Source organism: Pleurodeles waltl, chromosome 2_1 (genome assembly GCF_031143425.1).
Source record: "Pleurodeles waltl isolate 20211129_DDA chromosome 2_1, aPleWal1.hap1.20221129, whole genome shotgun sequence".
NCBI classification, from domain to species: domain Eukaryota; kingdom Metazoa; phylum Chordata; class Amphibia; order Caudata; family Salamandridae; genus Pleurodeles; species Pleurodeles waltl.
In genome coordinates, this window is record NC_090438.1 from 604,487,850 (window position 1) to 604,514,140 (window position 26,291).

Below are 26,291 nucleotides of genomic sequence, written 5' to 3' on the forward strand. Positions count from 1 at the left end.
CTTTCTAATGTCTACATGACTCCTCTGGCAGTCCTAGTGGAATAATTTGCAGTGCAAGTGGTGTCGTATGGTGTTGACACGCTGATTCTTCTTACGGTAATAATCCCAGTGCCCAGAATAGATTTTCTTTGTGTCTGTCAGCGGTATTCATATGGATGTGCAAGAGCAATCTTCAATGCAACACCAGCAAAACCAAAATATTCATTTTTGGAACCTCCCCTCCTTTTTGGGAGGTGAATACTGTCCAAGTTCGGCTTCTTCCCCGCCTACCCCTGCAACAGTCGTACTCAACCTGGGGGTATAATTCTGCAACAAGCTATCCTTTAGTTCCCAGGTGAATAGTGTGGTGGGAATGTGCTTTGGCCCTCTTAGATCCTTGAAAAAGTTTCTATTTCAGCTCCCTTCACACTCTCCTAAAATGGAAATTCATGCACTCATAACCTCACGGCTGGATTACGTCAACGCTTTGAGTTTTCATTATGCCACTATCTTGAAGAGGTTTCCTCACTTAGAGCAATTATTCACTCTTGGTAGATGGTGACTCTTGAGCATGTGCAACCACCTGCCTCCTGTACCTGCAAGCTGTCTGAGTCACGCCTGTAAGTCTGTGGTTGGTCTCTGCTCCGTGACGGACATCAAATCACCATACCAGGCACTGGGGCACAGAATGCTAAGTGGTGCACTACAGAATTCTTGTTATTAAATGCCACAAAAACTATGCATAGCCAAAGCAGTTTAATATAGGGTTACCTCAACAATTGTTCCTCGATCCCACCCACAATACCTATTTAGCTTGTGTAAAATGAACACTATCACTTCAATCGCTCTCTTCCTTTGGTGTTGTGTTATTTTTATCAGAGCCGTGATTAACTTTAATTGAAAATGTAATTCTGCCGGCTAAGTTATATTCCTGAAGCCCGCAGCAGAGATTGGTGACTCAAACAACCTTTTGTTTTAATTAGGACATGGTTTAAAACCGCATTAAACCATAATAAAGGGCGACACTACTTGCAACACATCTAATACGATACGACAATGATGAACGGGAGACTCATCAAGGGGGAAAAAAACATCCAGAACTTAATGATGCATAGAGAGACGCCTCCAGGTCTCTGCAATGACAGTCAGGTGAACTATCAATTGTCTGAGGGTCCAGATTAATTGAGCTCATTTGCATATTTCCAACTGCAATCAAATGTCTGCTGCCAAGTGTTCAATGGGCCGAGGGCAGCCTGCAGCAGATGTCCATGCTGTATTCGCTCATGGATGTACTACATAAAGAGTGTCCTAAGACAAGGAAATATACTGGATTTTTTTTTTTAGACTGCCGCTAAAGAGATAAACAGCCACGGTGCAGCAATATGTTCTTTGACGTTAATTTTGATTAGAACATTGGAATGCTGGGGGCTCCATTGAAAACAATGGAGTGCTGCGGGCTTTTACTGGCCGGTAAAAGCCCGTAGCCCCAACATTCCAATGTTCGCTTTGTTCACAGCAACAGCTGTGAACAAAGCCTCACGGAGCCCGAGGGGATTTAAATCCCCTCGGGCTCCGTGAACATTTTTTTTTTTAAATAGAACATTCTGCCCTGTGTGGCAGAATGTTCTAATAGCCTTAGAATCCGCCGTAGCGGGCGCTACCGGCTATTAAAGTCCCTCTCCCTTGTTAAATGCCCTCGCCTTCGGCTCGGGCATTTAACGCAGGGAGCGGGCCTTTAATAGCCGGTAGAGCCCGCTACGGCGGGTTCTAAGGCTATAGTATTCAATTTTATTGCATAAATTTGCGTAATATTTTGCGCGATTACATGTTTTTTTGACTGACAGATTTATATACAGCGGTTTAAGATCGGCAGTCATGGCTGGCTACTGCGAGGCATGGGTGCGGGAAAAGCAGCTGTACCCCCAGGCATCAGCAGAGGTCTCAATATTTAATAAAGATCTGCGCTGCTGCCTGGGGAGGCACCTTCCATTTATTGAGGGCGGGCGGGCGTGCTTGCTCTCCTGCCACCCCTGCGGGAGCCGTCATCCTGGATATTCCCAGTACAACAACAATGTGAGTTCAGAAATTGCAGATATTGTGTTTGAGAAGAGACACAAATCTGTGTGCTGCTGCCTACACTGTCCTAGAAATGGGGTGTGTGTAGGGGCAGGTGGGAGCAGTGTGTGTGTGTGTGTATGTGTGTGTATGCATGTGGGTCCCTTGACTCACTCCAGACATTTGGATATTTCTATTTACGTAGTTACAATGCACTCCAATTAACAAAAGTCAGTGAGGGGAGACAAAGGACAAAGACGAAGAAGAGGAAAATGGAAAAGGGTAAAAATTGGAAATGCGCATCAATGGTAGGTCAAAGGGTGCATTTGAATGTAACAAGATATGTAATTAGTTAAAAAAAACATAAAAGAAGCTTTTTTAGTGCAGTCTCAAAAGTCTTTTTGGCGATGGCGCTTCTAAATGATTCAGCATGTTGATCACACAGATCAGACCCTGCTGCTGCAAGTCATTTGGTGGCCAAGCTTTTACGCTTCCATTTGGTGATCCTCAATTTTGGATCCATGAAGGAGATAAAGTTACTGTGGGTTTTGTAATGTAAAAAGAGGTTTGTAAGATAATCAGGGGGTTTGTGGAGACTGGACTTCACAGGGCACACAAGGTAGTCATTGTGACTTGTTATTCTATGGGTAACCACTTCAGTTTGGATCACGTTGTGGAGAGATGTTTATGGTTGGTTGTATGATAGAATAGCAACAACAGAAATATCGACATACCAAAATATTGTCTACAAAAATATTGAGTATACATGCCTTGTATATAAACTACCAAAATATTGAGGCACAAATATCGTGGAACAGATTATGGGTGAAAAACAAAAAGATAAGGATATAATAATAATAATAATAATATATATAGCATTATAAGCAAAAGCAGGGAAAGTGTTGGAGTTGGACGGGTTAGATATACCAATGTTTCTTAAAATGTTTAACTACTGTGGACCGCCAATTAATCACTAGTCAAACCTAGGAACCCCACAAGATTCATTATTGGAATCCAGGGACCCCACTGAGTCATTACTGAAAGTGATGGACCCTGGTCCAAGCATTTTTGATAATTTGATCTGCAAAACTATACAGAACAAAATACAGAAACAACCATTAGCCAAACACATATAGAAATGATTAAATGTTATATTTAATTCACAAACAAATATTTAAAAAAAGATCAAAATTCCAATTTTAATGGGAAGGCAAGAGCTTTTCTATATTTAATTTAGGTCACTCACTGTCCATACTTTAATTGTGTTTGATGCACTTGCGCTGCTCCCATGAATCAATCTCAAGATAATAACTTATTTTTTAGTCTCCAATTTCAAATACCTTCACATTTACTGAACATTATATAAATGTTTTAATTTGTTAATACTATTTAGTTTTCAAAACAGTACAGAACCCAAAAAGCAGACCCCCTGATTAGGCTTTACAGGCTCCTAGGGGTTTTCAGACCACAGGTTAGGAACCACTGAGGGATACCAATACACTTCCAAATTATTTAAAATAAATCTAATTACCTAACAGCATACTTATTGTATTCAAAACCAAAAATATATGCTTCATAGATTAATAAAATAAATGTAAATGAACAAAGATCATACAAAATAATTCAACAAATAATAAAAGACACATTTGAAATAGATTTAAAATAGTGATAAATAAAGCAAATGTAAAACCAATAATAACCATAATATGTATTTTACAAAGTGTATTAGTAAATACACCTTTCAATTAATTAACAATTAATTAAAATGAAACAGATAATTAACATAATGATCAACTAAATAATGCTTTTAATTAATTACCAGATAAATATTTATCATAAAAATGAATTTGAAAAAAAAATGACTCTCATCCTATTCACCTGCAAACCCAACAACCCACTACTAAATTATAAACTAGTAATTAATCTATAGAAAAATAAAATATAAACTACAATTCAGAAAATTCACTGAAATAATTACAATAACAATCAGTTAAACATTGTACATAAATACCAATAAATATTCAACATAAAAATTAATTAAAAAAATTAAATAACTTCCCACTCTGTTCCCTTACAAATATTACAACATGCAACTAAATTATACATAGTTAACTAAACTATAGAAAGTTAACATTGCACATAAAAAATCACCAGATGCACTCAAATTAAAATACCAATTAATTAATTAAATAGACCACATAATTAATTACTAACTATATAGTTTAACATAAAAAGATTTTTTTTATATAATTTAAATAGTTGTCCATCCTATTCCACTACAAACCTAAGATCCCACTACTAAATTATATATTACTTATTAAATGTAAAAAATATAATTACACATAAAAAATCACAAACTATACATCAACAAAATACAATAATTATATTGATAAAAATAACACCTTAAATAAGATGTATGCATGAAATTAATTGAAAACAATATTTAATATAACTATATTAAAGTAAACAATATTATACGCAACAATATATGTAAAACCTATTTTATGTACATAAAAAACGACATTCTTACTTTCTATATTCTGTTTCTTTATATTTTTGTACTGACAATATTTTTGACACAATATTCATGCAACTAGATATTTTTGAAATTATATTCTTGCGATTTACGTTATGGTTATATAGTCCAAAGATGAGTCAGATCAATTTAGACAAGAGCTATTGAGAGGCACTGTGGAGCAGTAAAATAGCCTATATCGAGGAAGTGCCTTGTAAGGTCCTTCTTGGTTACAACCGAAAAAAATAATTCACAGGCCAATCTTAGAAGGCTGATGCAGCCTTAGGAGGGAACAGGAGAACTGAGTGACCACACCCATTAATGAGACCGAACAAAGTTCATATTATTTTTTGTGATGTTCACATAGGACAACATATGTTATTTTCATGGCCTTCTGGCACAGAGGGCTGTCTGAGGATTCAGATTTTTTCTGGTTGTGAGTTCATTTTGCTTTGTGTTGATGGTTCAGTGTGAGACACATATCTCTCTATATTTGTTTGTATCTCACCATATTTCCATGAATCTTTTGCTCAGTGTTTAAGTGTACTGATGTTTCAGTGTGTCATAGTCACTGGTGTCACAGTATTCCGATACGCCCATCACAATCACAGTGTGTCTGTGCTTGTGTTTTTTTGTGTCTGTGTTCCTATGTGTATACATATATGTTTGTGCCACATCTCTTCTGGTTCTGCTGTATACCTGTAGCAATATGTCCAGGCTTCCTTAAGTCCATGTAAATGGTATTTTAATGTTCCAGTTTGCCAAGTTCCCTGTCTTACCATCACAGTTTGTTCCATGTTGTCAATGTTTGATATCTTTATCTGGCAATGGTAAGTATGTTTTTTCACCTCTGTCCTTCCAGTAACATTTTGCCCCACTGTGTCTGTTAGAGGCACTGATAGTGTCTTGTAAGTTCTGTCACAGTGTGTCTGTGAATGAGTCACTTTCTGTGTCTCAATTTTGTGTTTTATTCTTTTAGGGCCATATGTATGGGAATCGTGGTGCAGTGCAGCACTGCAATTCACCTTGCTGCTCTGTGTCACTGAATGGGGGGTAGGAATGTAAGGTATTTAAAAGAATAAAGCACATTCCTGTCATTTTCCCTGTGCAGGTGCCCTTTAGGCAGCCCAGCGCCGAAGCAGGCAACATTGCAGCATGGTGCAAGGGGGCCTGCATTGCATGCAGGATTGTTTTTGTGCTTTTCCTCTTTCTATATGTGCTGCAGAATACAGCACACATAGAAAGAAGAAAAATGAGTAGAAATAATCATATTTCTCCTCATTACGCCTCTCCTGGGGAGGTGTATCTTTTTGGCACATTCCCAGATTTACAAGTTGTTGTAAATCTGGAAATGCGTCAAAATCCATTGATGTTGCTTGGGAACACCCAGGCAACACCCATGGAAATGCCTCCCTGGTGCAGACTGCTGCATTACCTTACTCGAGATTTCTAAAGCCATGCAGGGCCATGCAAGGTGGCCTTGCAGTGGCTTCATAAATCTCCCTTATAGTTTGTGTTTCGAGATGCAAACAGGGTCATAAATATGGGCCCCTGGTGTTTGTGTTTTCTTGCCTTGTTTTGTTGGTGTCTGTACTCGTATATCTAAGACATACATTTCTGGTGTGGTAACATGTTGACATGGTGAAGGAGGGATAGCCAGCCATTGAGATAATCCCTTCTACCACACTGAAAAATCCTGCTGTAATGTCATCACTTCCTTTGACATAAGCAGCTGGCTTTCCAAGGGCATAGTGCTAGCATAGTTTTGCAAGGCATTCACTTCATTTTTCAAAATTGCAATTCTCAAATACTCTTAACTTGTCAGTGTTATTCATTTATACTGTATTGAAGTCTCCACTTGACTTTTTGTACAAAGTTGTGGAAGGGCGGTCATTCTTCACATATTAAAAGTTGTTACTTGCAAGTAATATTTTGAAATCGGTAGCCTCTCACCTCTTTTTGTGAGGTGTTATGATGTTCCTGTGGAAGTTGGAAGCCCTGAATTGAATGGTGCAAATATGTTGAATCTTATAGCCTTCATGAGGATTACCCATACCACCAGTCTTCACCCATTCATTGGCTCTCTTCCAGGCAGAATGGGAAAAAGAAGGGTATCAAGAGAGGAGAAACCAAGTCCCCGATTTACTCAAAATCACACAACTCTTAATAAAAATCAGCAGCTTTGTGTGAATGGAAAAAAATACCACAAAGCATCATGTGCTATTGACATCATCAGCTACACACATTCATATATCATGATGCTCACATATTACTAAGCCCAATTTAACTTTGTGGATGGATGTGCTGGGCCTAATCAAGTGCTGTCTTGCATGACATTTGGAACGAAAGGAAACCTTTGAGAACAGGCGCCACAAACAGCGAAAGCCAATGGTGACTTCATAGGAGTATGAAATATGAGTAACTGCAGAGGTTACACATATTACACAAGCGGAAATTATGGAGTGTCAACACCCCAATTTATGGGCATTGCTTGTGCATGTTTTCATTAAGTGCTAGAATTCCATGCAAATACAATTTGTGTCAGCCTAATAAATCAGAGTCACAGTTCCCTGCCACTTGTTCACCCTTTTTGCTGCATTACTGCCTTCCATCAGCAGATACTGATTCTCTCAGAGGGCCAGCTCTAAAACCATCAGCCTCATCCTTTCTGTGGTTTTGTGACCGCTTTTTAATGAATCTCTTGAGTCTATTTGTTCTGTTGGCATAGATCCCCTGCAGAGGGTATACTGTGACCGGTTACAAAGAGTAGATAATGGGAAAAATGCCCATTTCCAAGATCCAATGAATAGAGACCACTAGTTAGCAAAGGAGTACAGATTTTGTCCTGAGACATGTTTCATAGTCTTTCTCCTCTGATGTGATTTTATTACCTGGAACCACCAAAGTCAAGCTCACGCTCGAGTTTTGGAATGCTAGGTTCATGTTATCCAAGAACACATACAGCTTATTCTATTTGTACAGATTGAAGAATTAATAAAATTAGAATGAGATACTCGCCATTTTTGGAAATATTCTGGTAGTCCCTGTGATTGCAGCGATTTCTTGCCCGTAAGCGCAAGTAAATGGAGTCTGTCCAACCTCTGAAAAAAAAATCCACGAAGCACAGTTACACTTGGCAAAAATATAATGGTCTTCAAAGAAACATACTAAGTATAAGCATTTTTCAAAATGCACATCAAAAGTAACAAGTACCTGAATTCAAAGAGAGAGGGAATCTACTTTTGCTCTGAACTCACTCTTCAGAGGAACATATGTTGTTCACAAATCCTAATCTCATTTTTGTTAGGGTTGAAATAAACAATATTGATGAAAGTCCACAAATTAGCCATTTTGCTTCGATGGTTGTATGTTGGAAAATAAGGGGTAGAGAACATGAAGTGGTCCATGGCAAAAACCCATCATGTGGTTGTCTTAGGCTGTCAAAACAACTGTCAAACTGAGCATAAATCAAAAGCTGAAAGAAGCAAAATAGGTTTTTTTTCTTAAGTGTCATTCTCTTTGGCAGTCAGAATCATCAGAGGAAATTTTATTTTCTGAAAAAAGTCAGCCAAATTCAATCCGTTTAGAAAAGGTTTTTCAGTCTAAAGGGCTGATTATGAGTTTGGCGGACGGAAACATCCGTCCACCAAACTCCCAATGGGGAGGTCACCACAGTGATGTGCGACCTCCCCACCGGCCCCATTATGACTTTCCCACCGGGCTGACCGGCGGAAACCAAGGTTTCCACCTGTCAGCCCAGTGGGAAAGGTGCAGCAGCATTGTCGTCGGCTCATAATAGAGCCGGTGTCAATGCTGCAGCACACAGGGGGCACCAGCATCCTCGAAATGCTCATTGTCTGCACAGCAGCCAGTGAGCATTTCGAGGGTGCTGGGCAGGGGGACCTCTGCACTGCCCATACAATGGGCACAGACATTGTAGGGGTCCTCCCATGTGGCTCCCTGCACTTGTTTTCCACTAGTCTTTTCATGGTGGTCAGACTGGTGGAGAACAAGGTTGTAATCAGCAGTTCGGTGCTGAGTTCAGCACCGCCCTAGCTGATTACAACCAGGACTGCCATCAGCCTGATGGGATCACTGATCCTGGTGGGGACGGCAGTAGGTTGGGGGGTCTGCCCGCCAACCTCGTAATGTGGCAGTCGGACCATCACAGCAGCTGCATTCGGACCACCACTGTGAGACTGGCGGTCTTCTGACCGCCAGCCTCATAATAAGGCTTTAAACCTCGTAATTTGGCAGTCGGACCACCACAGCAGCTGCGGTCTGACCACCAGCCTCATAATAAGGCCCTAAATCGCTAAACAATGTAAATGAAAGAAAAAGTTATTTCTAAACAGTGTACCTAAAAGAAAACATGTTATTGCACCTTTGTTATGTTATCACGCACTAAGATGTGACTATGCTGCTTGTAATTTGGACTATTTGTTTCCTTTAAAACCATGCCACTGAATAGTTAAGTAGACGGTCACCTATGATGGACACTTTCATTGATTTTAAAGTAGTGCTTTTTTCTCAACAAACTAAGCAATATTGAAATAGTTCAAGCAGCCATTCCTATTTCCTCAGACACAGAACAGAAAATTAGTTTTCAGGCTAAACCAATTAACTAAGCATTTAAAAATATTGTGGAAAAGTACTTTCCTTGGAGAGGGCTTTCCGAAAAATACTGCAGACTTTATGTATTTAACTCCTTCGAAAAACGTGGGAAGTTACTTAAAGGACCAGATATTCATTTGTTGAAGTTCCCAAAAAAATTCTTCGTTTTACCTCTTTTGATCAGGAAGGATACGGCGAACCCGCGGTGAAGGCGCACTCGCTAAAATGGAATGACACACGGCGTGTATAGAGATACCATTTCACATGCGGTGATTTGCAGACATATATACACGCATGGAATCATTACAGGAGAGGAGTTTGATTTAGGTTACATTACTCTAAACTGTATCACGTTGGGAGGTCCTGAAGAAGTCCAGGGGTACTCCCCGGATGAAACGTGTGTTGACGGACATCTGTACAAGTAAGGAAGGAGAGACTATTAGGAACGGGTAAAACGAAGAATTTTTTTGGGAACTTCAACAAATGAATATTTGAATTTATGGATTTTCTCTATAAACATATTAAAACCTTTTTGGAACTATGAAGGAGCAAAAACCATATGGAACCGTGAACTATAACAATTAAAATAGAATTTGAATTTGGACAGCTGATTTCAATTTGGATTTGGATCTGGACTTAAATGTAAAGGAATGAACTGTATAGAATATGGACAATAGATTTTGATTTGAGATTTGATTCGAACTTGACTGTAAAACAAATAAGTATCATATTTATAAAGTATTATTTGGTTTTGAAATATACTAATGGGATACTTCATATTGAGATTGTTAATTTAGTCTTTTTCACGTGTGCCTTCACTCTTGGTATGCAAAGGGGGGAATGCCATGTGGTGCTATGCTGAGATGGGCCAATTGAGGAAGGGTGGACAGTGGATAGCTCGGCCCAGAAAAGTGGCACATTCGGGCCACGGGAGTCCTGTCCCAGAGATAGAGTGAGGTTTGGAGGCGAGAAAATGGGGGGGTTAAGGGGGTTACATGGGTCATCCCATGTGGATAAGTATTATGTTATGAGGGGTAAGATATCGGGGCGGGAAGTCAGACTATTATGTAATCTCACAAGGATGGGGAATTATGGGCATGGTACAGCAGAGCACGAGATAGTGCGGCATCTGCTAAGTCAAGTAATAGCATAGGTGTCAAGTAGGGTGAGCAAGGAATGGAAGTGACTGTGGCAGTGTGGTACAATTGGGGAGGGGACCAGACCGCATCAGGAGGAATCCCATTCCTGACGGAAAAGAGACAGAACGCAGCAGGAAAATGGGGAGAGAAGGTCCATGATATGAGGGGCATGACGGCAGGGGGTGGATAGGAAAAGGAAAGACAAAAGCTGGGGTGCGATATGCAGGGGGTGAAAGTGAACAGGGGGTGTGAAGGATTGGGAGGAAGAGCGACATTCATGAGGAGGCTCCAAAGGCTGGCAGGGGGAGCAGTATGTGCAAGTGTATGTGACCGAGTGGGGTTGAGGGGGAGGGGAAAATACACTGGAGGAGGTGGGGGTGGCAAGAGATAACACATGGGGAGGAGATTCATTGGTAATCCACTCCATCTTGGAGAAAAGGTGCCCAGGTCTGAAGAAATATGTTAGTTTTGTCTTGCAGGTTGTAAATGATATGCTCAATCGACACGGTTTGGTACATGGCCAAGAGTGATTCACCATTACATGTACCATGGTACCATGGGATTGACAGAATGTGTACCAGTGTTCCAATCCCCATAGAGTGGGGTTGATCCCTGACGGTAGTGTAGTAGGGCTGGTTCTCGTGTGGGTTACTCGTCCCAGGGAGCATATACGCTAGCTGAGGACAACGTGGACAGGGCCGTAGAACCTGGACATCGCAGGGGTGATGAGCAAGGCATGCTGCGAAGGGGTAGTGGAGGTCCCCAAAGGGCTAGGTAGGAGAGAGGAAATGGCAGGAGGGGAAAGGAAGATGGGCGATGGCTACGAGGAGGGGACCCTCGGTCACAAAGGAAATGTGGGTGCATGCGCCTACTGTCGCACATGTGTAGGTTCAAATGAGGATAGATGGTGGGAGGGTAGCAGGGAGAACAGGAGAAAGAGGAAGAGGATGCAGATAGGGAAGGGAGAGTGAAAGAGCAACTCCGAGGCAAGGGAAACCCTGGCATGGGCCAGAAACTGGTAATGGCGGGTGTAAGCTTGCACTCCTTGTGCATCAGAGGGTCCTACATGTGGGGAAGGAGGGGACGGCCAGCAGAAGGAAAACTTAAATAGGAAACCATAACGGTAGTGGGGCACGGGGATGGGATACTCCAGGAGGTGACTTGGGCCCGGGTGTTACGGAGCAAATTGAGGCGGAGACAGTGGAGATCGGGCCCGCTGGGGGATGCGGTGACGTGAGCCACACTGTGTTGCCAGGCTATAGGAGAGGTGGGAAGGTCAAGTGGAGAGTGGGTGGGGGGTGAGGCTCAACATGGAGGAGGATGGCATCGCGGGGGTCACCATTGGCAGCAAATATGGTAATGCTTCTAGGCCTTGTATGGGCAGCTGAAGTATGTATCAAGAAGAACAGGTGGCAGGATACATGGCAAAACCATAGTGGGTGTATAGCGGGCGTACATAGCGCAAACATAGGTCATGCAGACCCCTGGGGAGCCCAGGCACAGTGGGGCAGACCAACACAGCACCGCCCACTACAGCGCTATAAGAATAACCAGGACATCAACAGGGAAACAGAGGCAATTGAGCAAAACAGTGTAACAGTCTAAACAATCAAACTCATAGAATGACATGTACGTTCTTGGTGGTAGTGTGGCCACAGGACGGTCAGGAGCGAGAGGTGGCCAGGGGGACCAACACCCCAACAAGTTCCAGCGAGCCAGCATCCGAGCCCAGACCTCAAGTGCAGAGGACAGAAAGCAGCATGCAGGGGTCTCCGGCACGTCCCCCTTGAAGGAGGTGCCCGGGTAACCCAATGGGTGCGGGTGGGCAGACACCTGCACAGTGCGCACAGCAGTGCTATACTCAGCCGTCCATCAGGCACGTCATCAGAGTGGACCACCGAAGTCAGATCAAGTGAGGCAGATGTGGCCATGTGGGCAAGGGAGCCAGTTCAGTCCTCTGTAAGAGAAGGATGCAGTGAGGATCTGGACTTGTCTCTGCCCTGTTCCTATGTGAGTGTCACCACTGCCTGCATAGCCGTCTCCCTGCCCTCTTGGATGCTATGCAGTCTATCCAGAAGTCTGCCTTGCTTCTGGTGTCCACCAGTGTGCCATTGGCTATCATGGGCAGGAGTAGCAAAGGGCACACCCGTAGCAATTTGTCAGTCCGGGCATCCTGGGCAAAGTGGTCAATCAGCTGGGCAAGAAGGTCATCCAAAAAGCGGCGGCGTTCTAGAGAGTTGAGAAAATCTTGTGATCAGCCATTCTTGGTTATCCACATCCAGGTCAGCTAAAAGAGACTAAATTTGATGTCTAACTGTCTTGTCTGTGGGCATAGGGACAGGTAAGCTTTCAATTTCTCTTTTGTGTTCCTTGAAAAAGCAGGAGCTATCCACCGTGTATGGCCCTCATAGTCATAAGACCCGTGGGAGCGGGCTGCCATCAGAAATTGCTGCACCTGCTCATGTCTGAGAGAGCAGGATATTATGAGGTGCAGTCTTCCGTGAAGATCTTGACCAGGGGGCCCCATCCTGAAGCTCCAGCGGGTGGGAGAGCATTAGGCCAATAGGATTTGGGAAGACATCTCTGAGAAACATCTTCGCCCTCCACAAGCTCAGGAAACCCAAAACAATCACACATTATCCCTTTGGCTTCTGTCCTCAAGGTCCTTCAGTGTATCCCTGAGGAAATTCACTTTTTGGTTGATGTGTAACAGCGTGTTGAGCTTGTCTTCTACTACGGAGAAGCGGTGGTCCAGGCTAGTTAGTTTGTCGTAAAAGCCAGCCCTGTCAGCACGGATGGAGCGGGAATCTGCCACCAGCTCTGAGATCTTGCTGTCCATGCCTTCCAGGTGTTTGACCACTGCTGTGATTTCCCTCAGAATACACTTCATCATTGGGTCTGGCTGGGGTGCAGCATGGGCGTCTGGCCCTTCAGGCACCGATATTGGTTGCGACGAGGACCTGAGTTTGTGGTGGGCTAGCGCTTCGGAGAATAATAATTGGCAAGACACTTTACCACTGGGTTTATCCGTGGGCATAATGAGGTCAGGTTCCTGTTCCCGATGGAAGAGGGACTGCAGGCTGATTAGGGGATGCGAGTGGTCAGTGGGTCACTCACCTCCTGGCACGCAGTAGAGAAATGCACCAAATGTCGGTGAATAGTAGGGTAGCCGCAAGACCAGGCAATCTGCACAGGGGTTTAGGGGCCCCCAACGTCCAGGTGTGCAGGCGTTCGACTGCAGACTGAGCTGCCCAGCTCCTCTCGTGGCACTGGGGGGACAGTGGTGGGTTTGCCCTGCTTCAGCGGCATAGCCAAATGGAGCAGTCATTCTTGTGGTGAGGTTCCAGGCCTATTAGGTGGATATTCTCCCCTTTAAGGACACCCGAGGTGTTAGGCTGTTTGCCTGATGCCTGGATGGGCAGAGGCTTCCCAGAGGTTGTGGCGTCCAGCTCGTGTGGCTCTCCCTCAGGTCATTGATGTAGATCAGTAGAGGGAAAGGAGGCTGTGCCCTCAGTCATTCAGTGGTGCTCTGGGATACTGAGATGGGAGAAAGCAGACTGCCCAATACCTTCTGTCGGTGCAGCATACAGGACCAGAGTACAGAAGAGGTGCTGCCATACGCATCCCCATCCTCCATGGTGTCTAGCATCCCTGGAGTACCAGCATCATGGGGACTTTGGAGGAGGGCTACAGTAATGGCCAGTAGGGAAGGGCAAGTCTCCATCCTGCCCACAGGGTAGTCCGTGGGCAACAGGATGGTCTCTCTGAGGTCGGTTCTCCATGGCATTCTATAAGACCCCCTCAGGACGTATATGGTACAGCGCCCCGCTCCCAGTCAAAGAAGAGAAAGCACAATGCCAGTGGTGGGGGGTCACCAGGCGCATAGAAATGGTCAGTACAAGCAGCAGGCGAAGCGCCCTGGGGGGCCGCAGGCACCAGTCCCCCCAGCCTGGATGCACAGATCCGTAGTGCTAGGTGCGCAGAGGCCCATTTGATGGCACAGTCAAACAGGGCCTCCAAAGTCCCACTCTCTGTCCAGGGCAAATTTATGGTATGCGGTGAGCAGCTGTCTCTCCTCCAGTCCAGTCGTGCCTTGGCGTGCAGAGAGGGGTGGAGTGAGCAGTATGCCCTCCCTTCCCACCGCCGATCTTCCTTATGTCTTGCCCAAGGGGGGGCAGCAGCTTGCGGGCCATGGCAATCTCGCAATGGCTTGTGGTGATGTAGACCACCGCAAGCCTCCTTGGTTGGTGACAAAATGAGCCTGAGGCTCCGAAGAGCCGCTTGGGCCAAGGACGGGGCTGGCCTTCACTAGGAGCTTCTAGCCCTGCCGGTCACTTCTCCGGCTTGGGCGAGCAGCTGGAACACCTCTGCCAACTTGAGGGCACGTCAGGGGTAAGAAATGGAAGACTTCCCCGCGCCCTCAGTGTTGCTGTCGTCTCCTCCTAGTTCTCCAATGCACAGTGCTCGTTCAGCAAGCAGCCATCGCGCTCGTGGCCAGACCATGCCCCCAACCATGGATTTTAGCATATTCCCAGTTTTACTACCAGTAGTAAACCTAGGAATGTGTCAAAGGCTATGCCAGGGAAGGCACAATGAGGAGAAATAACTTATTTATTCTTGCTCTTTTTACTCTTTCTGTAGAAAGAGGGAAAAGCCTCTTAAGAGAGAAAAGCCATGGTGCAAGGCTGGCTGTGTTGGCACTAGGCTGCACTGTGTGAGTCAACAGAGAAAGAAAGTTGCCTTTCTGTGTTGCGTTCCATCACACCTTCATAAATCAGAGTTTTTATGGTCTAGCTCATTAATGTGTTATTACACTCTCCTGCTGTTATACCGCTATTAATGTACTTGAGGCAATGGGGACTTCATGTATTTAAGGCCTTTTAAAAAAGTAGGAAGTAGCTCAATGGAATGGAATTCCTGAGCTAGAGAGGTCCAGATAAAATTAGCATGCTAGAATAAAATTATTTTCCCTTAAGATACCGGGCATACTCTAGGGATAAAGGCAAACTTTTAATAGGCATGTAATATAAGAGAGGATCCTTTCCCTTGGATGTGCCTGTGATGTGCATTGTAAACATCTCATTTTAAAAAAAGCAGTTAGAACTGAAACCTGGTGAGTACCCATTATGCCCATTCTACTGCAGCATACTGACCCACTTGAAGTTAAATATCAAGTTTGGGAAATATCTCAGAAAAGAGGCTGTAGCAGTAGTACATTGTAGAAGTAGTTGGTGTGCCTACAACCAGCACCCTTTGTTTATTATTCATGTTTTTGATAAAACCTATTTATTTCACTTTTTCAGCAGAAGGAATATGTTCAAAGATGCAGGCAGGGACACAGGGGAAACTGCTCACACAGGAGGTGGGGAGCCGGCTGGGACTGTGGGTGGGGCCTTCAGGCTTGCCCACGGTCCCCAATAATGCCACTCTGTCCCTAGGGGGGCACCCAGGTCACATTGCTGGGTCCTGGGGGATAGGGTCCATGGGGCTGAGATCGGCCCCACGGAGTGGGACCAGGTGACCCCCCCCTCCAAAACAAAAAATAATTATGCTGGGCTCCAGGGGATGGGGTCCCTAGGGCCAATATCGGCCTAGGGAGGGGGGCCACATGGCCCCCCTCACAAAAAAAAGAAAATTAGGCCAGGTCTCGGGGGATGGGGTCCACGAGGCCGAGATCGGCCTGGGAAGGGGGGCCACGCAGCTCACCTCCCTCCAAAAATTAAATGTTAAGGCTGGTTTCTGGGGGATCGGGTGCCCGCAACAAGATCGGCATCACGAGGGGGGTAGGCTGGCTGCCTGCCTGAAGGGAGCCATGAGGCCGCACCCACCCAAAAATATTACGTATTTTTGCCAAACGCAGAAAGGGTTTGGGTGGTTATAGGGGTTGGCTGCAGGCCTGCCGCCAACTCCCGCTGTGCATGTCCGAAGGCCATGCCCTGTGCAGGGTTGGGTCGCATAGGGGCAGGCCACAGGCCACTTCCTGTGGTAACCCCAGCTGTGGATGGACGATGGCCATGCGCAGTGTGGGGTTGGGCGGTTATAGGTGTTGGCCGAAGGGACTGGCCAGAGGCCAGAGCCTATGGCCAACCATAGCCCCACACGGCCTGTGTCTCGCACTCTCGTCATGCACTGCTAATCAGCCAACAAATTATGGCACTCCTGACATCTTTGATAACATCATTGATAATATAATATTAATGTAATATTTGCAGTAAAATGTTTGACGAGAAAACTGTGAATGGCGGGGGCACGAGTTATAGTTACCTTGTGGCACGAGTTATAGTTACTTGAGATAACTCTAACTATAACAAGTGAATTTCTACTGTTTTGTATGTTAAAATGTGAGCCTAACTATATTGTCCCTGTAACCTTTGTTTTTTCAAGTGAATTTCTATGTTTTTTAATTCTATTTCCTAACTATAATGTCCCTGTAATCTTTGGCTTTGTCAGTGAATATTTTATATGTATTGACATGATTTACATAATGTTATAGAATTAAGCGAAGTTGCAGCAAGATTATGTTAATTCTTGCATTTTGTATCATCCAGTGGGAGGCCACAAGCAGACTACTCGGAGCGAGCTTGGCCTCAATGTCTTCCTGGGTACACAGTAACTTAATGAGCGCAGAGACAGAGAACGACCTTCTCAATAGAAAACAACATGTCTGCTGTTCGGCTTAGGAGTGCAGGCGAGAGGAGGCCACCTTTGAAACTCCTTTGAAACTCCTACAGGCCCTTTAATTGCTAACTGATTGGTAAAAAACCTATGTTTTATATTAATTCATATTCTTAGATTGGCCGGACTAAGGGCCTGGTTCCACTGGGCCTCGCTTGCTCTGAACATGGAGACCTCTTATGCATTGCAAAGGACTGGTAACTGGAGAAAAAGACCTTGAACCGCTTAGAGTTCAGACGGCTTAGCTGGAACATTCTGCAATGTACCAACAGACAGGAGATGATGAAGACAATTTGAAACAATTATGTGTAGTGTAGCCTAAATGTACTTTCCCAGGACTTGAACAATAGAGGCACTGACTGAAGAGACAGATGCAACAATTTCGTTACCTCGAGAGCCGGATGATGTTCTCATCGCAAGAAGAACCAAACAATTTTATGGGACACAAGACATATACAAACTCAAAGATTTGGTAAACAAAAACTATAGGTTAGAGTCATAACTTCCGATAGACTGACCAATTAGCAATTAGTTCGATGGACTGGGAGTCATGACAAGGGGTGAGGATTCAGAACTGCGAGGAGAAAGTTGATGACGTCAGGAGACGCTGTCCGAGGTGCTGATATTGGGCTTATACTCTGTGAGCCTGATCTGTAGCTGACTGTTGATGACCTGAAGACGAAGACTGACTTGTTGCTGATCCATCTTGGGTAGGTAGCTATGAAAATGTGACTGACAATTTTGTGCCTTTTCTTCTAGGTACCAACTGCGCGGTTTTATAGAGATTTACTCTAAGGTAGATTTTCCAAGTTAATGTTTTTGCCTAAATTGTTTTCTCATGAAGACCCACATGCTAATGCTAATCTTGGTTAGGTAGGCTGTTATGGGTGACGTTGACGGTGACAAATGACTGACAAACCTATTTGCTGAATTACATTATTAATGCTGGTATTCCTAGTTTATGGTGTTGCTTTATTACATATGTTTTCTTCAAGAGATAATGGGGGTCATTACGACCCTGGCGGCCGGCGGTATGTTGACGGTAACACCGCCAACAGGCTGGCGGTGTTCCGCCAGCAATTATGACCATGGCAGAATTGCCACGGCCATACCGCCGGCCCCTCCATTTTCCCGCCAGGATTCCGCCTGGCGGTCATAATCCCTAGGGCAGCGGTGCAAGCACCGCTGCCCTGGGGATTATGAGTCCCCGACCGCCGGCCTGTCCATGGCGGTACACACTGCCATGGAAAGGCCGGCGGTGAGGGGACTTGGGGTGCCCCTGGGGGCCCCTGCACTGCCCATGCACTTGGCATTCGGGCAGTGAAATGCGCGACGGGTGCTACTGCACCCGCTGCACATCAGCATTGCCGCCGGCTCTATTACGAGCCGGCTGCAATGTTGATGTGACATTTCCGCTGGTCCAGTGGAAATGTCATAATAGGGAGACAGAAATACCGCCGGCAATAGCGGTATTCTGTCTCCCGCGGCCTCTGCGGTCTTTTGAAAAGACCGCCGAGGTCGTAATGACCCCCAATGTCTTTTAACTGATGAATTAATAAAGAGTTGATTTGAATAAAGATTGAACTAACAGATGACTTAGAATTGTAAGCAATAGGGAATAAAACTTGTTAACCCTTTTCCTGAGTAGTGGTTATTCTTGAGTATTATGGTTTCAAATTGTTTCCCACAGAATGTTCTTTGACTATTGATGTTAGCTACCATATCAGTGGTCACCGCATGATTAGGATACTCCATGCGATTCAAAAGGTTCATCGAACAATACGCGTCCCCTTGTAAGTTTACTTACTGAGGACCGGGTGCACTAGCATGTTGATCCTAATTCACTCACCTGTCACCCACAAAGAGTTAGAAGCCGCCTTCCGGGTCTGTCTTTCTTGACAGCTGAGTAGCTAAACAGCATTGCACTGTTACGTAAATCTTAGCTAGCAGATGCAGAACTGATGTCTACTTCTGAAGTCACTTCTGCACTCCTAAGGAATCCATTGTAGAGAAGCCACCTTAGGTGAAATTGCTGGGCTGACCTCAAGTGGGGTTTTGCCATCAGAAACAGAAGAAAACACTGTACGCATCGTGACACAAAGCAGGTAATTTTGATTAAATGCAAAAGCAGTTTTATATTACAGGCTTCAAAAGGAATCTCAAAACTAGTTTAAATGCAATGTACAGCATGCTAAGTGTGGATGTATATTTAAAATGAATGAAAGAATCCTCGGTGGTCCTCTGCATAACTGGAAATGAATAATAGAAGAGACAGCTACTGTTACAAAATAAATCATTACAACCACTTTTAAGCTCTCAAAATAATATCATACAAAAGCACAGCAATAGATCACACTGCCGTAAGGAAAGAAATGCCTTGAAAATAAGTGACAGTGAAAAACAGAAGGCAGACATTTTCTCACAGAATAGATGAAAAACAAGTTATTTCATTTTACCCAATAGTGGAGTCCTGGAATCCAGTGTGTGCCGAAAACTGGGGCCAGTTGAGTTCATTAGTTATTGCCAATGGGAGATTAGAAAATGTTTTCTATTGGAAATGAATGAAACGGAACAATCAGATGCCATTATGTTTATGCATGCCATATTTCTGTGGAATAGATTAGTTTGTTAACTATCACGGAAAACTTGCATGGGCAACCAATAAACCAACCCCCATGCATACAGTTTGATATATTTGTAAACAATGGCTTTAAGTTGATCCAACTTAACAGATTTTCTCTATCAAAGGAAACAGACTATGGTATATCCTACCACAGGAAGTCAGATTTTTGACAACTATTCATTGTATAAAATTTCATATGCCATAACATTCTCTGTGCTTCATCTTCTTCCCAACCACAGATGCTCAAGCCAACAAATAACATCATCCCCGGCCATTTTTATTCATGGCTTGGTTATATGCTACTTGAGTAGGTTCCAATGAATTTAGGATAGAAATTCAACAATGGAATTCAACCAATCGGATTTCTGACAAACTTTTGGTTAGTTTTGGATTTCTGTATTTAACGTGCTGACTTATTGTGTTTCCCTTTCAGTTATTACCTGTCGAGGAGGACTCCTCATCCACGTTGACTGATCGTTCAGACCTGCAAGTAATCATATCCCTATATTTCTTTACAGAACATTGGCTCAATGGGTTGCCTGAAACTGTGACATGGTCTGATTCTAGGCAGTATGGGTTACTATGACTGTTACCAATGAATAATAATGCTATGCCCACTACCACTAAAGAGATCTACGTAAGACGAAGAGAGGGGTCTTCATGCTTTTTCCATTTGTCCTTATCAAATGTCGACAGTAGATCAGTTTGCTACTGAACTTGAAATGTTCAAACTCCATTTTCTTAACAGGACTAATAACCCTTAGAAGGTGATAGTCAGTTCAGTAGCGATAATCTGTCATAACATGTCAGAAACTATTATTTCAAAGACGGGGTCTCAAAATGGCTCAAGATACGACTAATCTTGCAGAGGAAAATTTGATCCAGGCTCTTTTTTCAAACACAATGTGGTACCTGTTAGAAACTCTGTCTCTAGTTGACAGAGGTGTGCACTCTGTCCACGTAGGGACCACAATCCTTGTCAGGGTAAGCCAGATACACATCCTAAATTAACCTGTGCTCACCCTCCGGTAGCTTGCCACAGAGCAGTCAGGCTTAACTTAAGAGGCAATGTGTAAAGTATTTGTGCAACACTTGATATGATTACAGCAGCACTGTGAAAACCCCATGAAAGTGACGCCACACCAATTGAGAAAAACAGACAATATTGATCCGAATAAATTGAGACTAAAACAAGAGAAATTCAATAAGTAGAAGATGACAAGGAATCTAATTAAAGCATCATCGAGTTATGAATATTTCAAGAATGCACAATGCTGAAAGAGCCCTTGTGCCTTCAGTAGGTTTTTTACAGTATACTGGGGAAATGACAGCGATCCACATAGTGGATCTTAAACAGAATTTCTAACCCTGTCAATATGTGGTAGTGCTTCCAAAGTAATTGAGGTTGTAAGGTACAGTCAAGGTTGTGAGAGGCTAGTCTATTTGTTCCGTTTGGGGTCGCCCCTGAGAGTGCTGATGGGTTGCAAAGACCTCATTCGTCCCAGAGTGCACAGTATCTGCCTTGGAGGGTTACAGTGGTGCTGCTGGTCTTCAGATTGGGAACCACATTGCTGAAGACTCTCTTGTTTGGATATGATGCGATGAGAGGAGTCATGGAGGGTGGATACCCTTCTTCCCTTGAGGTGTGTGGAGTGCCCCGGGTTACGCAGGACTGCCTTTGGGAGCTGCAGCTTCGGCGAAGTTGATAACACAAGGGTTTGCTCTTGAGCAGACAGCCACAGCGGTTCCTGATCGGTGCACTGCTGATGCATGTGAGAGCCCAAAAGTGTCTGCCAACATCTGTAGGGGGCCAGGCATGGTTGAAGGCACACTGGGCAGAGTCAGACTCAGGTTTAGCAGAGTCTAGCAGCAGGCGTTTGTGCAAATGAAGTCTTTGATGGCCCTGAGATTTCCTGAACAGGGGAAAGCCAACAAGCTCTCAGAGAACTTAGATTCAAGGATGTAGAGAACATGTCCAGTCCTTCTCACTCCAGGCAAGAAGCAGCAGGCAGGAGCCCAACACAGCACATAGCAAAGTGGCAGTCCCTCCTGCAGCACGGCACACAGCAAGCAGTAGGCCAATTTACCAATGTAGTTAGCAGAGTGGCAGTCCCACCTGGCAGCATAGCAGTTCTTCTTTTTGGCAGTATGTCCTTGGTTCTAGTGCCGTTATGATTTGGTGGGGTTCGAGGTCCAGTACTTATACCCAAATGTGCCTTTGAAGAGAGGTAGACTTCAAAGAGGCCTTAGGAGATTACAAGGTCCCTGCCCTTCCTTCCCTGGCTCCAGACACCGAACAGGGGAGTATGCAGCCCTTTGTGTCAGCAGAGGCACATCCCTATTCAGGTTTAAGTGTCATCTCCTTCCTTTCATCTAGCCCAGAAAGACCAATCAGCCTGGTGATGGGCCATCAGGATGCAAATGTCACACCCAAACTCTCTTTTTGTGTTACTGTCTAGAATGGACAAAGCCCAGCTGTCATCTAACCCAGACGTGTATTCAGAGACAGAAAGAGGCACAGAATGGTTAAAGTAAAAAAAATGCCACTTTCCTAAAAATTGCATTTTCAGACGTACAATTTAAAATACAACTTCACCATAAGTTGTGACTTTAAAATATGAGTTGTGAGACATCGAACTCCAAATTTCTATATTTTTCTAATTGTAAGTTGCACTTAAAGAATGCTTCAAGTTAACCCTAATGTTAACCTATGACATAGGCCTTGCAGTGGTGAAAAACAAATGTAATATTTTTTCACTACCAGGACATGCTAAACATAAAAGTACATGTCCAACCTTTTAAATACATTGCACCCTGCCCTTGGTGCTAAACCAAGACCTACCTTAGGGGTGATTTATATAATAAAAAGGAAGGTTTGGGCCTGACAAGAGGGTGCACCTGCCAGGTCGAAATGGCAGATTAAAACTGCACATGTTGAAAGGCTAATGTAGAGGGTGGCACAACCAGTGCTGCAGGCCCACTAGTAGCATTTAATTTACAAGCCCAAGGCACATACATTGCAATTTACTAGGGCTTTACAAGTAAAGTAAATATGCCAATTAGGAATGATCACCATGTTTAGAGTACAGTGCACCTGCACTTTAGCACTGGTCAGCAGTGATAAAGTGCTCAGAATCTTAAAGCAGGCAAAAATTAAGTCAGAAAAACAGGAGGTCAGAGGGTGAAATGTTTGGGGAAACCATGCCATGGATGCCAGGTCTAACAGTACCAATATGTTTTTACAATTTTATAAGGACATAACAATGCCAGCAAACCAACCATTCTACAATGCCTGTTTTTGCATCATGCCAAATGAAGTGAGTCTGAATTCATTTGCCATGTCAACACAACGGCACTCTAACTTGACATGGAGCTTCATTTTGTACCTCCCAACTTAAAAGCAAAGCAGCTGTTACCACTTTGGCAGAAAATTCAGATGGTATGTGCAATGAAGATGAAATGCACCATCCAAGGATTACATATGACCCAGACAATATATTGGGTGCACATCACAGATAGGATCCAAATCATATGCAAGATTCAGATCGTATATAGGATCCAGATTATACAGAAGTTTTCAACCATTTGTAGGTCCAATTAGATAGTAGCATCCAAATGATACCTATGATCCTTGAATTCATACCTATGATTAAACTCCGGCATCGGGTCAAGCAATACACTCCAACTGGGACAAGGCTCATTTTAGCGCAGACACTTTGTTTTTCTCATAACATATAGAGCAAAACACAATAGACATGCTTCAGAAATCGCATCACTGGCAATATATATGTCTCTTGTTAAATAATTCCTAGTGTTGGATTTATAGAATTTTAAGCATATATACTAAAGACTCATGCATAACCCTCAAAGAACTGTGGTAGTGATATTGTAACAAATTTAAAGAAAGTGAATTATAGTTATCAATTGTGTGACTACTATAAAATGGCCATGTAAAATTTAAATTAGGGAAATAATAATAAAGAGGCAATTCTGTACACAAAAAATAAAATGGGTATAAGCAACTATAGGCAATTTATTCTGCTACCCCAATGATGAACTAATGAAACAGTAACATTGGTAAATCTCTGGGGGTCAACACTTTAGCAGAACTTGGTCAGTGGGGAAGTTGAACCCGAGTTGGAAGCAGAAAAAGTGAAAGGGAGTCCACCCCCTTAAAAAAATGTATCCAAAGAAGAGGAGAAAACAAAGAAGGAATTACAAGGTTGCAAAGATAGAGTGCACTCATGAGCTTGTATTCAGACTTTGTTTGAGCTGTTGTCTCTGTACTGCTGTTACCTTGAAAAAGGCTCCGTTCTCCACAGCTTTTTAAGACTAGCGATATAGCAGCAGTCAGAGAGGTCACCCGAAAGGAATTTACAACAGCAGTAGCAAGTGTCAGGAACTGATGAAGCTGAAATGTCTCCTGTACAGCAAAAGTATCCTGCTATCACAGGCTCTAAATACAAAAGCAACATTAAAGTAATTATAAAGCACAAATAAAAACAATGGGACAGGAGGACGCTTCCTTGTGTGTGGATGTGTTCATTGTGAGAGAGCAAAATACAATCACTCAAAGTGAAGTTAACCAAAGATTTAAGTGGGCTGACCCACTGCCTTATGTTGTAAGCTGGGGTGGGCACAAGCAAAACTTGAATGACATCAACAGACCAATGGTTGAAGAAACATGGCTGAAAGCCCTTTTAAGTAAGTATATGATATGTATAATTTTAGTAGAATCAAAAGGCCTTGGCAAACACCAGACCTGACACAGAGAGGTGATTTGGATTAGACCTCATCACATATTGGCCTGTTCCACTGTCAAACACCATTTGCTTTCACCAAGTACACCATAAAGCATAAAGCCGCTGCCCACCACAACAAGAACATGTGCATATCCACCTAAAAGGAATGCAATTTTGCTCCAGAGCAGGTAGGCCAATACCTTACTAATGCAATGGTTCTTTCATTCCTTTATTTATCCTTTTTTTAACTTTCTTCTGTGCTTAAACTATGACTTAACCTCTAGGGACCTGACTCACAAAGCTAAACGTACACTTTTAAGTAAGTTTACTGTTTTTTGGTATTCACAAACTACGAGTGTAATTTTAGCATTGGTAATTTTACCACTACGGAGACTCTGCACTCATGGTGGAGACTCCGCACATAAAAAAGACAAGCTTGTCTTATCATTTCAGGTTTGGAGTTCGCCACCCTGAATGCTGAATCTCAGAAGTCTTAAATTACTATCAGCAAAAATTAAACTTGTAGTTTGTGAAAAAAAAAAAAATAGTAAACCTCTACAAAAGTGTAAGTTTACCATTGTGTTCCAACTATTTATAAGTTATGTTTTGTGAGTATCCAGAAGCACATGCCGTGGACAGTATTGATGTTTATGGGGCATTCCATTTGTGAACTGGGGCACGAAGCAGTTGCAGCGTAGCATACTAGCCACGCCAACCCATTTATGGTGCAGTGCACAAAACAGTGCAGGTGCAAGATAGCGCATAGTTAATCAGATTTGCAAGGATCAGGTTTTAAGGTTTTTATTTCAGAAAAACAGACATTTCAAAATTGATGCCAATTCAAGTAAATAAAAATCTAATCAAAATGAGTCAAAAAGCCTGTTTTGCATATTTTTTTTAAATGTCACATTGTTGTCAAAAGAATTAGGACTTGATAGGCCCATAGTTTATTTACAGCACTTGTTTACAATGTTGTCATTCATTTTTCTCCACCAAGGGCAGACATGGTGACTACAAACATTAAATCATCAGTTTCCTAAAAAATCCAGTTTTCTATCCTAGATACAGTTCTCACTAAGGAGTGTGCACTGTATCTAAGTCAGATAAACATGATAAATCAGGGTATTACCAGTGCACCAAAGCATTTTCTACACTGGGATGATTCAGCAATAATTCATTCCAATCACAACCACATAAATTACCGACGTGGTAACCCAAGGTCCTCATAGTCCTTATCCAGCCTTTCAACTCTGTTGTCAGTTGCTTAAACACTTCAGTAAATATAGGATTCTCCCATGAGCACATTCAAAAGATCCCTACTTATATTATAATGAGTACTGTCCAATGAGAAATGTATGTGTGCAACACCTTGAACAGAATTCTCTTAAAACATTGGATGGGGCAATTGTAATAAAAATGTTACATTTGTGTAGTAGAGATCCAGTAGAGGCATAGTTTTGAGTCTGAATTAACATTACAAGCCGTGCACACATTTCAACATCTGCACAGGTGGACCCAGGCAAAATTAGTATGGAAAAAACATAAAAATCTGAGTTTGCAGCTCGGAATGGGAGAAAAATGCAGTATTACGGCATCATTCTCCTTTATGGCCACTTCGAAATAAAAAGGTAATACTGAAAAATGTATTAGCAATAATACTAAAGGTAGTGAATTCAAAAACAACCCCTTCCAGTATCCTTATCTCCCCAAGAGATAATACCTGTTGCTTCACCACACACACTGAAATGAGGCCGTAAGTGTTTTTAATTGATTGGTAATGTTTTAATGTTTTAATGTTTTAAGGTCTTATAAATCATGTTAAATTCCTGAAGAAAGTTAGACAGGAATACTGAGGCTAGTTCACTTCCTTTGGATGAACTATTATTTTCTATAACTTCAAGTAGCATCATGCAAAGACTTTCATCTGCATTTGGACTATTTGCAAAAGG

At 43.1% G+C, this 26,291-nt stretch overlaps 1 protein-coding gene across 2 annotated transcripts in view; it reads right to left on the bottom strand.

The window, feature by feature from the left end:
• Window positions 1–26,291, bottom strand: part of AOAH (acyloxyacyl hydrolase) — an 845,303-nt gene that overhangs the window by 379,350 nt on the left and 439,662 nt on the right. For both annotated transcript variants that reach the window (XM_069215577.1, XM_069215569.1), the window contains exons 12-13: window positions 19,434–19,525; window positions 7,568–7,650 (exon numbers count right to left, since the gene is read on the bottom strand). In XM_069215577.1, coding sequence (XP_069071678.1) covers window positions 7,568–7,650; window positions 19,434–19,525 — 175 coding nt within the window. The remainder of the gene's footprint in view (window positions 1–7,567; window positions 7,651–19,433; window positions 19,526–26,291) is intronic.